Source organism: Alexandromys fortis, unplaced genomic scaffold (genome assembly GCF_014885135.2).
Source record: "Alexandromys fortis isolate MF-2015 unplaced genomic scaffold, M_Fortis_MF-2015_v1.1 scaffold_84, whole genome shotgun sequence".
NCBI classification, from domain to species: Eukaryota; Metazoa; Chordata; class Mammalia; order Rodentia; family Cricetidae; genus Alexandromys; species Alexandromys fortis.
Genome location: NW_026068017.1, coordinates 6154611 through 6168730, shown reverse-complemented (window position 1 = coordinate 6168730; position 14120 = coordinate 6154611). Strand labels below are relative to the sequence as shown.

Here is a 14120-nt window from a genome sequence, read left to right as displayed (position 1 = left end):
CGTGCAAAAGCAGTAATGCCACTCCACTTTGTAGGCCTGGGAGAGGGTTTTAGTGACAGTGGTGGGGGCAGGGCAGGCAGGGAGAGGCTCATGTCAGCTCTGCAGCAGGCGACAGTGTAGGAGTGAAATGCTATCTCGGGGACCTGTAGCTATAGGATCCCTAGAGCCTGGTGAGACAGAGGGCATAAAGACGGACAAGGGAAAACAGAGAGTAACGCTGCCCATTTCCTCAGCGCTGTCACGCTCAAACCTGTCGGAGGAGCCAATGAGAGGAAATGCTGCTTGGTCTTCATGGGGTTGTAAAGTCAGCACATAGTTCTTTCACCTGATTGGCTGGACAACTCACCCAACCGGGTGTTTAATCTGGGCAGGCTGTTAGCTGCAGGGAGCAAGGTAATGATCAAATGACCTTTTCAAGGCAATAAGTTCATGAGGCTGTCCTTGCTTTAAAAATGTGTTAGCAGGTGCCGGTGACTAAGATGTAAGAACACACCCCGGTCCAGGATGACTCAACTCCCGCACAACAGTCAAGGGCTTGAGGCTAATTTGAGCAGCACCGTTTTAGGAGAGGATTTATAAAGAAAAAGGTGGGAATTCTCCCGTTGCTTTTTCTAGTGAAAGTCTCAAAGAGCATCTGGGTTTCCCAGCTTGTCCCCAAAACTCACTTTGGAAAGAAGAGGTCACAAGTGGGAAAGGTTAAGAAGTGCACTTGAATTCGATATGTTCCTATAAGCCGGTCGTCTCAGTGCAGGATTAAAGAGCTGCCTTCAGGTCCCCATTTAAAGATCCAGAGAGATGGAGGCTTACAATGTTACCCCGAATTCAGAGAGATGGAGACTTACAGCATCACCCTGAATTTAGGTCCTGAACTGTTGCGGGAGGTCCTTCCGCCCCTCCAACCAATAGCTGCTGAGATACCAGCCCATTGGGGCATGGTCTCTCTCCCTTTAAAAAAGCGGCTACTTCCCTCCGCGCTCTCTCTCTTTACTTCCTGCTCCGCTGGTGACTAGACTCCCTTCCTGGTTGCGCAGAGGGCTATTGTCTGGGACTGTGATCTGTAAGTTTTTTCCTCTTTAAATAAATACCACCCCATTAATCATAATTCCAAACTGGCGTGGCATTGTTTGTGACTTACTCCTTCATCTGGCACCCAACGTGGGGCCCGAACATACGACCCTGAGATTAAGTTGGTTGCTTCAACGCTGCAAACATGACTTTGGGTGATTGCCCAGGTAGCTAGTTGTCTCTGTGATTTGTTGCATGTTTTGGAAGTTGTTTTACTGAACTTCCTAATTACCCAGGTAACATTATTTCCCTTCTCAGATCTTCGATGGGGTTGAAGACTATATAAATGTAGTTACTTTTCTCTCACGACTTGGCCAAGTTATTTATTATACAAGACCTAAGCTAGTTAGAATAGGATATTTGTACTTATTGTATATAATTTCGTAGTAGGTTTAGAACTCTCTTACTTAAACAAAAGGGGGAGGTGTTGCGGTAGGTCTTTCCACCCCTCCCTCCAACCAATAGCTGCTGAGATACCAGCCCATTGGGGCGTGGTCTCTCTCCCTTTAAAAAAGCGGCTACTTCCCTCCGCGCTCTCTCTCTTCACTTCCTGCTCCGCCGGTGACTAGACTCCCTTCCTGGTTGTGCAGAGGGCTGTTGTCTGGGACTGTAATCTGTAAGTTTTTTCCTCTTTAAATAAATACCACCCCATTAATCATAATTCCAAACTGGCGTGGCATTGTTTGTGACTTATGCCTTCACTGAACTAGAAGTTTTTAATTTCTCACCCAGCGGGAACTGCTCACACTTCATAGTCCCCCCTTTCATGGACCAGAGATCTGAAGTGTTAGAAAGGAGGCGAGGGTAGAGGGATGTAGAGGGATGCTCCCTGAAGCTGAGGAGCCCAGAAAAGAAAGGGATGGATGGGGTGGTCCTTACTGTCACACAAAGCAGCATGGGTCCTCGGATAATCCACCAGATTTTCTTGTTTGCATTTGATGTCCAGCACCTGTGGACAAATGAGGAGAAGAGAGGAAGATGAAGGTCCAACTTTCATGCCCTATGGAAGAAGGATGCTTGCCTGCCTTCAAGATGAATTGTCTACCTGTCTGTCTCCTAAGAGGAGGGATGAGGGCAAAAGAGAACTCCTGACTTCCTACAATGAAATAGCTCTTCTGCATCAGGAGCGTACTGCACAGACCCTCCCACGCTTTCCTCCATGGGCATGCAAACAAAAGCCCACAGCTACGGACCCTTGTTACTTTACCCCGTAGTTTGTTTTCCTTTTTCACATATCACTTACACACTTAGAAATATGTGTGTATGTCCATATGTAAATATGAAGGCTGGATGATGATTATTTGGAGGGAAAAATCAACCACATAGTACATAGAATTTAGGAACAGGCTTAAAAGACTTGCTGAGATTCAGTTCCTGTAAGTTAGGGGACTCTAACTTGTGTTTCTTGTGTGTTTTAGTCTTCGATTTGTATTCCACAATGCAGCTGTGCCTTGTTATGCACAGTGATTCTTCCGTCAATGTACATCCAAATTGCTGCTTTCTCTCATATGAACAAAGCTATAGAAACTACTCTGTTCCTCTCTCTTTACACACCAAGCACCGCAGCTGGTCCAGACAGCATCTTTGATAATTAATTTGTATGTATGACTAATAGATCTTTGACTACTTCTCTATGCTCCTGTTACTTTCTAGAAGGACAACATAGGAGAAATTGGATAGTCTCTTTGGGAAATTGATGTCATGTCCTATATTTGGGCGTATCTGGGAATTGCTGGTCCATGGAAGACCGGCACCAGGTGGATTACCTACCCCGTGTTCTCCAGGTGTGCACGGGTGAAACCCCAGGGAATAACAAACAGCATGGGGAAGGCTGTATAGAAAACAGAGAGGGTAGTTAAGAGTTGCTTGTCTAATACCTCCTGCTCCCTACCAGCCTCAGGGGGCCCAGCACAACAGGTCCAAAGGGCTAAAAACCAAATACAGAATCATATTGTAAGAACTGGTGAGGCTGAGGGTAGCCCAAGCCCAACCATGGCTCTACTGTCAGAGAAGCTGTGCCCTGGGGAGAAAGGGCTTGCCACTTGTCACAAAGTGGTTTGGAGTAAATCCATGGACTTCAGTCAAATTTTTCATAAGGAATACCATGAGTCCATTTACTTCCTCTGAATTCTGTAGCATCTAATTGACCGAAAGCTATGGAAACCGAGTTCCAGATCAGAATACCCTGCTCATACTTTTAAGATTAATAATAAGGGGAGAAGGGATGGAGGAAGGGGAATAGGGAAAATGGTATGTCTCAATAAAAACAATTAAATAAAAATGAATAGTAATAACTTTGTTTTTAAAAAGACTTAATGTCACAGACTGATAGATGTATTATCCCAAAATTCCTGGGTTGAAGACCTGTCACCACTATAGGGTATTTGATAATAGGGAATGTGGGGTAACTAGGTGTAGAAGGTGTTGTGAGTTGGGGTCCTCACAACGGGATTGATGTCCTATGAAAAGAGACTGGAGGTGGCATTCTCTCTCTCTCTCTCTCTCTCTCTCTCTCTCTCTCTCTCTCTCTCTCTATCACGTGGTGGGCATGAGGGCAGTTTTGTGCACACTAGGAAGAGGGCCCTCACCAGAAAGCAAGCACACTGGATTCCCAACCTCCAGAAACAGGAGAAGCCAGTGTCTGCTGCTCAACCACACAGATATTTTGTTATGAAATTATGAACAGTCTAACATAATTACAAAAAGGGTAAGAAGGATTTCAGCTAGTTGTGCCAAAAGTCTTTTCACTTTTGCATGTGTGCATTGGGCATACAGGCCTGTGCTTGTACATGCATATGTGTGCATACGCACGTGCATGTACACACACACACACATTTTCTTCGGAGACCCTTATCAATGAGAAATTATCTGTTTCAGTTGTATCCTCTAGTTGGGATTCCAACCAAAGGCTCTGTCAGGCTCCCATGTTCTGATGGGTCCCTGGGAGAGAACGGGAGTCACGTCACTCACCCCAGCCCACCACCAGGTATCTGGGCCACAGCCGCCTTTCAGGAAGCACTGTGGGCTCCAGCAGAGCGTGGAGGTAAAGCCCTTCCACCAGCAGCCACAAGTGGTTGGCACCCACGAAGTAGTGCAGGAGGACCTGGACAGAGCGGCAGGAGGCAGACACCTGCAGGGGCAGAACCAGGGTGAGTCCTGGGATTGTCAACACCTGATGAGCATGGTCTCCCAAGTACACACATGCTCGGGCCTGTCCTACCCTCTTTTCTGAGCCCTTGCTGACGACCTCAGAGAGGCTGGCAGAAAGGCTGCATGGAGCTTTTAAAGATCAACCTCTTCCTTGACATTCTAGGCATTGTTTTTGTTGTTTGTTTTGAGACTGGGGCTTAATGCATCCCAGGTCAGGCTTGAACTCATTATGTAGTCAAGATTAACCTTGAACTTTTTATCCTCCTGCCTTCTGTTTCTTAAAGGCTGGGATTACAGGTGTGAGTGTCTTATTGATGTGGTTTCTAGGGAAACTAGAACTTCACTTCTGCAAAGAAAACACCACATATAGACTTTTAAAGAAAAATAAAAAAAGCAAAGAACAAAAGAAATGGCTCAGTGGCTAAGAGCACTCATTGCTCTTCCAGAAAACCTGGACCCGCAGCTCACAACTGTGTGTAACTCCAGCCCCAGTGGATCTAATGCTCTTTTCTGGGCTTCTTCATGCACATGGTGTATACACATATGCATAAAAAATTAAATGAAATTAAAAGAAGGAAGAAAGGAGGGGAGAGTAGGAGAGAGGGATGGAGGGAGAATACAAAGTCACAGACAGAGTTTACTATCAACAACAGCCTAAACGAAAGCATGGGAGGGTCTGTTCTCTAACCTCAGTTCAGCTAGGCTAGGAACCACAATAGCTAAGTAAACACCATTGCACAGATCCTTAGGTGCAACAACAAACGAGAAGTGTTTCTTGACCTTAATGTTAAAAAATACAGTGTGCCAAACTTGGTACTATGCAACTAATAACAAGCCTGGAATGAAACTTCTACCCTTAAGTGGAATTATTAAAAAGAGACAAGTTGAAGATCTGTTACCATAAGTTCTTGTGTGAAAAGCTAGCAAAAAATTAATGGCAGATTCAACCCAAAGAAATTGCAGACACAGAAGTAATGAAAGTCAAAATGGATGCAAATGAGAATATAAACCGAAAGGGCTCAATAATGCCAAGAGCTTGTTCTTGGGAAAGTCCAATAAATCTGAGAAACTCCTAGCAACAAGTATCCAGGTGTAAAAGTAAAACAGCAAAGATATAAATAATCAATACTGAAAAATGAAAACACAATTACAGACCCCACAGACTTGAAGAAAAGCTACAGAGAAGTTCATGGGCAGTATTATGCCAAGAAACTTGAAAGGTTACATGGAATATACACAGACACGAGAAAAAAAATAGAAATTTTGAATGTGAGATTCATGATTAAGGGCCCAGTGAGCTGGCTCAGCAGGTAAAGGTGCTTGCCACTAATCCTGGCACCTGAGTTCTACCTGGACCCCACATGGTGGGAGAGAGAATCAACTCCCAACTCACCTCTGCTCTGAACCCGCATGCACTACTGCACACATAAATAAATAAATGTAACAAGACTCATGATCTATCTATAACGTGTGTATGTGTATATGTGTATGTGCATTTCCCATGAGTGGATCCATGCGTGTGTAAGGGGTCACACGTGTGCGTGTGTGTGAAAGTGGAGGTGAGAGGCTGAGACCAGCTATCTTCATTGATTGTGCTGCCCTGTATATATATAGTGAAGCGGAGGCTCTCACTTGGACCTAGAGCTTGGCGATTTGGCTAAGCCTTGCTAGCCAGCTTCTTCCAGTTGTCAGGCTTGCAGAGCAAATGCTTTACCCACTAAGCCTTCTCCCCTCGCCCTGTAACTTAAAGCCCACTAATGCAGGGGCACAGCGGCACCCACTTGTAATTCTAGCACACATGAGGCAGGAGGATCAGCCTGGATTGCACAGTGAAAGACCATCTTGACAAAAGATTGATCAGGCTTTGGTTTGCGGTTCAGGGGTCATCTACAGTGAGCCCATCTGCCTCTGGATCCGCTTACCTGACCCACTCTTGGGAGGTTGTTTTTTAAGTCAGTGCCTCTCTCTCAGAAAGGCTTTAAGATCCTCTTATCTCTGTCTCCCTCGCCAACCCATGCCCCCTCGCCCACCCACCAGCTCTGCCCCATCAGGTTGGAGGGGATTACCTCTGACAGATATGACATCCATCCGCTCTCACTGTTAGGCCTCTTGGAGTAAGAGTTGTAGAAGACGATGTCTTTCACCAGGACGGCCAGCGCTCTCAGGATGAACGAAGCAAACAAGTTCATGTGGATGTAATTTCGTGTGCAATGCAGTTTTCTGCACGAAAGAACACCAGGTGTCTTCCCTCCAGAAAGAGTGGCTGAAAGGGCACACCTGACCTGTCGCTTGGGTGTCTGTCACTAGAGACAGAGGTGCATACACAGGCTGCTGGTCTAGGTGCTCCTACTTCTCTGTGCCTTACCCTTCCCATCTGTGAAATGGGACCACTAAGTTGTTCCCTAGATAACATGTTTGGCATGCCAGGCCATGCGGACATGGCCTTTCCATATTTCCATATTTTTCCGTATTTTAGTTGACTCACTTGTAAAGGAGGACAGCTAACAGTAACGTCGAACTAGAATTGATCTTGAATCAGATGAGGAGGGGAGTTAGAATGGCTGGCACCTGGCAGGAGTCCACAGGCCTCATTCAAATCTTAAGCTACCATGACTTTTCTGGGGGGAGGAAAGGAGGTCTTGTGTGCAAATAATGGTTTTAGGGGGACTGTGGTTTGTCTGGGTTGTAATGGCAATGGGTGTGATCAGGAATTTAGACTCCAGAGTCCCACTTTGAGTTCTGTCTGTGTATCCAACTGTCTTTCCCACCTGTAGGGACTTAATATCCCTCACTAGAACATTCTGTCCTCTCTGTCCTCACATCTAAAAAAGGAACGGGTGCATTCAGGAATCTCAGGCTTTCAGCTCTGAAGACCCATGGACCTCACCCAACAGAGTCTTCTACTGCCTCCCAGTGCTGGCCCCTGAGCAAATCACAGGACACATATCTGGCCACATGCTGTGGTTCTACTCACCGAAGACACAGGAAGAGTGTAAGAGCCAGCAAGAGCGAGATGAGCGAGAGGGAGTAGCCCACGGTGTACATCAGCTGCAAGGTGGACAGCAAGGCATGGTGCTCCACCTGGACACAGGAAGAGCAGACATGACCACCGGGATGCAGTCTGCAACCCCACCTTCACCTCAGCTCCACGCCCAGAGTCACCCAGGGACCAAGCACGAACTGAGACACAGTCTGAGCCGCATGCCTTCTGTTAGACCTTTCCTTCTCAACTCTGTTGATACCCAAATAAGCAGCCCCAACTGCCTTGGCACACTTCAGAGGCCACAAAACCCCCGTGGGTAAGAGCCTCCCCGAGTCTCAGGCCATGACTGGACTCACAGCCCAGCACTCATCACTAGGACTCACTATATTGGAAGGAACTGAACCCTAGACAAAGGATGCCATGGTCGATTGGGGCGAGGACCTTTTGTAGTTTGTTAATATGATAAATTTTGTTAGTTTTTAGATGTTAAATCAACGGTTTAATTGAACTTGGTCATGACACTTCTTTCTTTCAGAATATTTTTTGGTTGGATTTGGTCAAATTTTGTCTGTGTTCATAAAGAATGTGTTGTCTTTGACAGGTCTGGAGATATCTGTGTGACAGTTGTCTCATAGGTTGAGTCAGCATTCTGGGAATTTTTACATAATTTGTAGTATTTTATTTCTCTCCTTTTCTTTGAAATTGAATCAGGTTTTGCTTCACGAGCTTTGAGAGCCTGTTAACAGGTTGTTGATATTATTGTTGTTGTTGTTGTTGTTAGCATATCTATTCTCCTGGTGAATTTACCTCTTTACTACTATGATATTTATTTGTTTGTTTAAAGGCAGGGTCTCACTATGCAGACCAGATTGGCCTTGAACTCACAGAGGCCCACTTGCCTTTGTCTCCCAAGAGTTGGATGTGTGTCACCACACCTGTTGGAATGTTACTCTATATCCTGGTGACATTCACTGCTCTGAAATCTACTTTGTTTGATATTAATATAGCAATCCCCCTTCCTTCTAATTAGTATTGTTTTCAGCTGTGATGGCTTGAACAAGTATGGTCCTCATAGACTCCTGTGTTTGAGTACTTGGGCCAGTTGGTGGAACTATTTGAGAAGGATTAGGGAATGTGGCCTTGTTGCAAGAGGGATGTCTCTGGGGTGCACTTTAAGGTTTCAGACGACCGGGGCCATCCCCAGCCTCTTTCTCTTTCTCCTAAGGTTTGTAAATGAGATCGTGTGCTCTCAGCTGTTCCTGCTGCTAGGTCTTTGCCCCGCCTTCACAGACTCTAACCCTCTGAAATCTTGAGCCCCGAACTAAATGTTCTCTTTGGTAAGCTGCCTTGGTTATAGTGCTTTTAGGACAGCAATAACAAAGTAACTAAGACAACAATGTATTTTTTAAATCTTTTAAATTTTTAAAGATTTGTATTTGAAGTTATTGTCTTAGAGGTGGTATATTGCAGACTTTTGCATTTTCTTTACACAAACTGAAATCTACCTGCTAGGGGTGTTTAGATCATTTATATTTAATGCCGTTATTTATCTGGCTGGGTTTAAATCCATTGGTCTTTTTCTTTGTCTCATATTTTCCTTACCTTCTTTTCTTCTGTTTCTGTGTTATTTTGAATTGACTTGCCTCTACTCTTTCTCTTTCTGTGATTTAGTATGCCTTCTTTCGATCTTCAGCAGTGGCTTTGAAATTCATGGTAAACATTTTTAAATTATTGTAGTCTGCCATGAAATCATATTTTATGATTTGATGCATAATTTAAAAACTTTGCCATTGTATAATGACTCATCCTCCATCCTGACCATTTTGCTATCACTGCCATCCATCCATTTACTACAACGCATCCCATAGGCTACTGATGCATCCCTATTGCTTTTGCTTTAACTAGTAGTCTCTCTTTTGAAATATGATAAGGAAATTGTCTTTTGCTATTTCCAGTGATCTTTATTCCTTTGTGTGCATCAAAATATTCACATGAGATGTTTTCCTTTCTGTGTTAAGGGTTTTCCTTTATTCTTTCTTACAGTGGTAATCTAGATGCAAATCTTTTGAGCTTTAAAAATAACCCCAATTACATCTTTATCCAGAATTATTTTCTATGGACCTGTGAGGCCTCCAGATGCTCTTGTGATTTCCCTTCTAAGACAGGCTCCTTACAAGAAGTCCTTGGGGCTGGAAAGATAGCTCAGTGGTTAAGAGAGCAGATTGCTCTTGCTAAAGAATCTGAGTTCAATTCCCAGCACCCACATCAAGTGGCTCAGAACCACCTGTAACTCCGGTTCCGGGGCGAGGAAGTTCTGATGCCTCCAGGCTCCATGGGCATCTGAATTCATGTGCATACAGACCCACAAATATACACATAGTTTCTTTAAAGTCTTCCGTAAATGCCTCTCTGCTTTATTACAGCACTTGGGACCTCATTTGCATCACTATTATTATTGTTATTACTATTCTTATTTTATTCTGTGTATATGCGTATGTGTCTCTGTTCATGTGTTTGTGTGTGCACACGTGTGTGTTATGTGAACTAAAGTGCATTCCCCAGCACCTGTGGAGGCCTGATGCTGATGTTGAACATCTTCCTCAAACACTCTGACTGACTTTCTGAAGCAAGGTTGAAGGTTGATCTCTCACAGAGGCTACAGCTACCCAATTGGCTAGGCTGGCTGATGAATAAGTCAATAACAAAACAAAGCAAAAACAAAACAAACAGCAACAACCAAATACCCTATCTTTGCCCCCTCAGTACTGCCATTATAGGTATATATCCTCAAACTCATTTTTTTTTAAAGATGGAGTTTCACTGTCTGGCCTGGGAACTCATTATATAGACCACATGGCCCTTGAACTTATAGAGATCGCCTGCCTCTGCCTCCAGAGTGGTGAGGTTAAAGGTGTGCACCACCGTGCCTGGCTCAAACTTATTCTTTCATATACTGCTGGGAATCTGCACTCAGGTCCTTAAGCCTGGACCTCCCCTACTGACCCCTGGCCTCAGCCCGCAGTCACATTGCTCACTAATCCCTTGTTCCCATTCACCTGCTTTCCTACATGGGTTTCTACAAAGAGCTCTGCCTTTCTCAACACTGAAGTCTCTGGCAGCACATGGAGACTTTACTGGATCATCTTAGCATCACTCGTGTTAGTGGGAATACATCGGAATCTAGGTAACAGATATTTTATTATTTTTTTAGACAATTGTATATTATTGAATATTTCAAGGTAAAATGCCGGGAAGTTACAATCAGCTTTTCAAGTGTTAAATTATATTAATTTATATATAATAATATAAATGTATTGCTACAATAAAACATTCTTGTGTCAGAGTTTTGTTGTGACAATGTCTATGATAAACACTTAGAAGGAGAAAGGGCTTGACTCCTGGTGGGGAGGATGTGACATCATGACAGCTGGGGAGCTAAGTGAGCAAATCCTACACTGGCTAGCACTCTCCTCTTCCCCTTCATCCCCACTTTTATCCTAGCTGGACTCCCAAGCTACGGGATGGCAGAGCCTGAACTCAGGGAGTGCCTTCCTCCTTTGGTTAGGCTGTCCTGACATCCTCACGTACATCCTAGAGGTCTGCCCAACTAACCTCCTAAGAGATCGCAATCCAGTCGAGTGACCACTAGGCTTAACCATCAAAACTATATATGACTGTTGCACCCTAGGGCCAGGAAGATGGCCTGCCAGGTAAACGTGCTTGCCTCCAAGTCTTATCTCAGGAACCTACACAAGAGAAGTGAAGAACTGACTTCTGCAAGTTGTCCTCTGATCACCACACAAATTTGTGCCATGGTGTGCATAACACACACACACACATACAAATAAATATAAAAACGCTGAAGATTATGCCCTGTGCGATTTTATAAATGATTCACATATAACAATTAAATTCTGTCTTTGCAAACAGAGAGCACTCTATGGAAGTGTAAAGAAAACAGTCTGAAACAAGGTGAAGTAAGAACCGACCCCCGTACTACAAGAGGACTCTGAACACAGTGTTCATGCTTGTGCATGGATACCGCACACGAAGCCAAGAAATGCACTTAACATACATAAGGGTCCCCAGTATGTTGTTAGCGGAACATAACATAGTTTGCTTGCCAAAACTCTGAAGGGCAAAGGTTTACTAACACTGCCCTTTTTTGGGAATAATTTCAACCCACTCTGTGAAACACAGGTAAACATGGCCAGAAGCTTTTTGTTTTTAAGTATTTGAATTCTTGGAAATATTACTTGAAGAAGGAAGGAAGTGGTACCCTGCTCCCCCACCCTCCACCCCCCTCCCGCAAGAGAATATTGTTTTTGAGATGGGGGCTAGATGCTGTCTAGCCTGGTGAGAGCAGCTTCAGAACTCAAGACCTTCCACAGACTGCGGTCACCAGTATACACCCTTATTGTGTTCATGTTTTGAGAGAGAAAGGTCTGCTTCCTGTCTCTCTACTCACTGACTTGGGGATGTTGCCAAGCAGACCAAAGCGGGATTTACATCTGCCAGTGAATCTGACCGCATACAAGAGTTACCTGGGAAAACCTAGCATCGGTGTTGAGACCTAGACCCCACTACAGACCCACTGACTCGGAATTCATGAAGTCTCCCTATATTAAGTGTCTACTATGTATCTTGCACTCCGTTTTCCTGGGGCTTGGGAGTGGTATCTATGATGGTGACAGTTTGATTGTTCTCAGTTTACAATACCAAGAAAGAAGATAAGAAATAGCCATTCTAGGCTTCATTCAAAGTACGCAATTGGCATAACTTCGGCATATGGCATAAGCCAGGTAGTCTTGAGATAAACCTCACGTGTCACTTCAGTCCCTTTAAGAGGTGAGACTTGTCACACGGTAAAACTGGATAGGGAACATAGACTTCTACCAGCTCAGAACAGAAGATAAGGCTCCTGGCTCATCTCCCTCTCCTGTCTCCAGCCCGGCTGGTCCAGCCACTCTCAAATCTGCACAGAGATCCCATCAAGGCTTGTTCTAAGTGTTGACCCTCTGTACTGCAGTCTGCAACACCGCAAATCTTCTCGACAGTGCAGGCCGACTCTGCCTTTTTCGCCTCTCTAGAGGTCTCCAGACCCCTGTGTGTCCTCTTCCTCTCCACATGGAAACACTCCAAGTCACCTCTTAAGGAGGCATGGGGTGAACCATGATGACCAGGGGCAGCCAGCCACATGGGAGCCAGGGAAGTCATCCCAGGCAGTGACCAGCAAGCTCAAGGGCAATGCTGCAAGAGTGACTTTCCTTAGGGTTCCCCATCTCTTCCCAGAAGTGGAGGTCCGCCCACTCTTTGACCCCGAGTGTGTGCTTTTCTCTCACCAAGGACATTCTCGCTTCCTCCTTCCATGGCCGGTTCCTCCTCACCCTCAGTCTCATCTGGGCAGCCTTCCTTGCCCCGAGACTGCATCAGTGCCCCTTTGCTATGGCTCTGAACATCCTATACTTTTGTCCCAGCGGCTAATCACCCTGTTTGTATGCCCCATGTGACTCCAAGAGCCTTAAAATCAGTAACTGCGTCTGGTCGATTATTGGTGCAATAGGGGAATTCAATGAGGAGTGAGGTAGAAGTGGCCACTGAGCTGCTCTGAATGGGGCCACGGGCCATCTTGCTTGGTAAGAGACAATTGAACTGAAACGTGAATGTTGGGTTGTTTGGGGAAGTTGTTCCAGACACAGGACACGGCAGGTGCAGAAGCTGGGATGCTTCTAGAAGAGTCCCCCTGGGATTTCATGTTTCATCCCACAGAGGAATAAATTCTGTGGCTGACATGGGAGTTGCTGTCGGGTGATTGCAGCCCTTTCCCAGTGGAATCTGGAGCAGACGAGCTGGTGGGAGGTCCCGTGTGTGTGTCCCCCAAAGCTGGCATCCCCTGGGCTGCACCAAGTTCCTGTTCCAGGTGCTTTCGCAGCAAACCGGTAAACTCACCTTTTGTTTGAAGCTGTAGTTCCCTGAGCATTCTGAGTCATCCTGCCAAATAGTTGTGGCGTTCTCTCGCGTCTGCCAAGTCCCCTGAGCCAAGCAGTGTCTGTAGGCCCTTCTTGGGCTCTCTGAAAGTAAACAAGGCTCTAGAGGAAAGGTCAGAACACACAGCCCATTCCCTGAGCTCACTGGAAGGTCCTCACCCTTGGCTAAAAAGCTGTGGAAAATCCCAGGGGAAAGGGATTTTGGGTTTTCCATCTGGGGGCTCATTAGCATCCCCACTGTTTATTTGGGATGGGAAGAAAAACACGGATGGGTCTAGATTTTGTAACTAACCATGATCCTCTAATGTCCGTAATGTTTACACATGTCTCTGGAGCTAGAAGGCCCCTGTGACTCAGAGATACTATAACCCTGTAAGGTACAGTCTACCTGGGAGATGCTGACCTGAGCGCCTGTGCACCTCTCCCTACTGTCCAACAGGTGGCGCAATGAAGAAGAGAAAGCCTTTAGTGCAAAGCAGGCAGGCTCAGGACAGACACATGATAAGCCCACTTTCTGAGCAGTGTCCTGGATTCAGCTCTACAGCCTCTGAGTCTTACCGATGTCTTCATCAGGAACTGGGTACAGCACTGCTGCCTATCCTCTGTGATGTGAAGGGAGATGGTGTGTGTGTGTGTGTGTGTGTGTGTGTGTGTGTGTGTGTGCGCGCGCGCAGATGATGGGTAAGTCACTCAGCCCACACTAAGTGCTGTTGTCACTTGACCACATGTACCCTAGAAGCCCCATGAAAGGTACTCCTACCTGGAGGATCTAGTAAGACACACAAACGAGACGTGGAAATTTCCATAACGTTCCGATCCCAACCCTATACTTCTTACACTAACAGTAGCTATTGGCCATATTTAATTAATCGGTACCCACCCTACCCAGGAATCACTTCCTCCTGCCCAACTGACATCTCAGGCAACATGCTCCA

At 45.5% G+C, this 14120-nt stretch overlaps 1 protein-coding gene across 2 annotated transcripts in view; it reads right to left on the bottom strand.

Annotated features, from left to right (window-relative positions):
- Glp2r (glucagon like peptide 2 receptor) overlaps window positions 1–14120 on the bottom strand; it is a 49440-nt gene that overhangs the window by 24348 nt on the left and 10972 nt on the right. The window contains exons 4-9 of one of the 2 annotated variants that reach the window (XM_050162761.1): window positions 13148–13269; window positions 7190–7296; window positions 6282–6435; window positions 4036–4195; window positions 2836–2896; window positions 1945–2014 (exon numbers count right to left, since the gene is read on the bottom strand). In XM_050162761.1, coding sequence (XP_050018718.1) covers window positions 1945–2014; window positions 2836–2896; window positions 4036–4195; window positions 6282–6435; window positions 7190–7296; window positions 13148–13269 — 674 coding nt within the window. Of the gene's footprint in view, window positions 1–1944; window positions 2015–2835; window positions 2897–4035; window positions 4196–6281; window positions 6436–7189; window positions 7297–13135; window positions 13270–14120 lie in introns of both variants that reach the window. The other variant, XM_050162762.1, reaches the window with a different exon arrangement.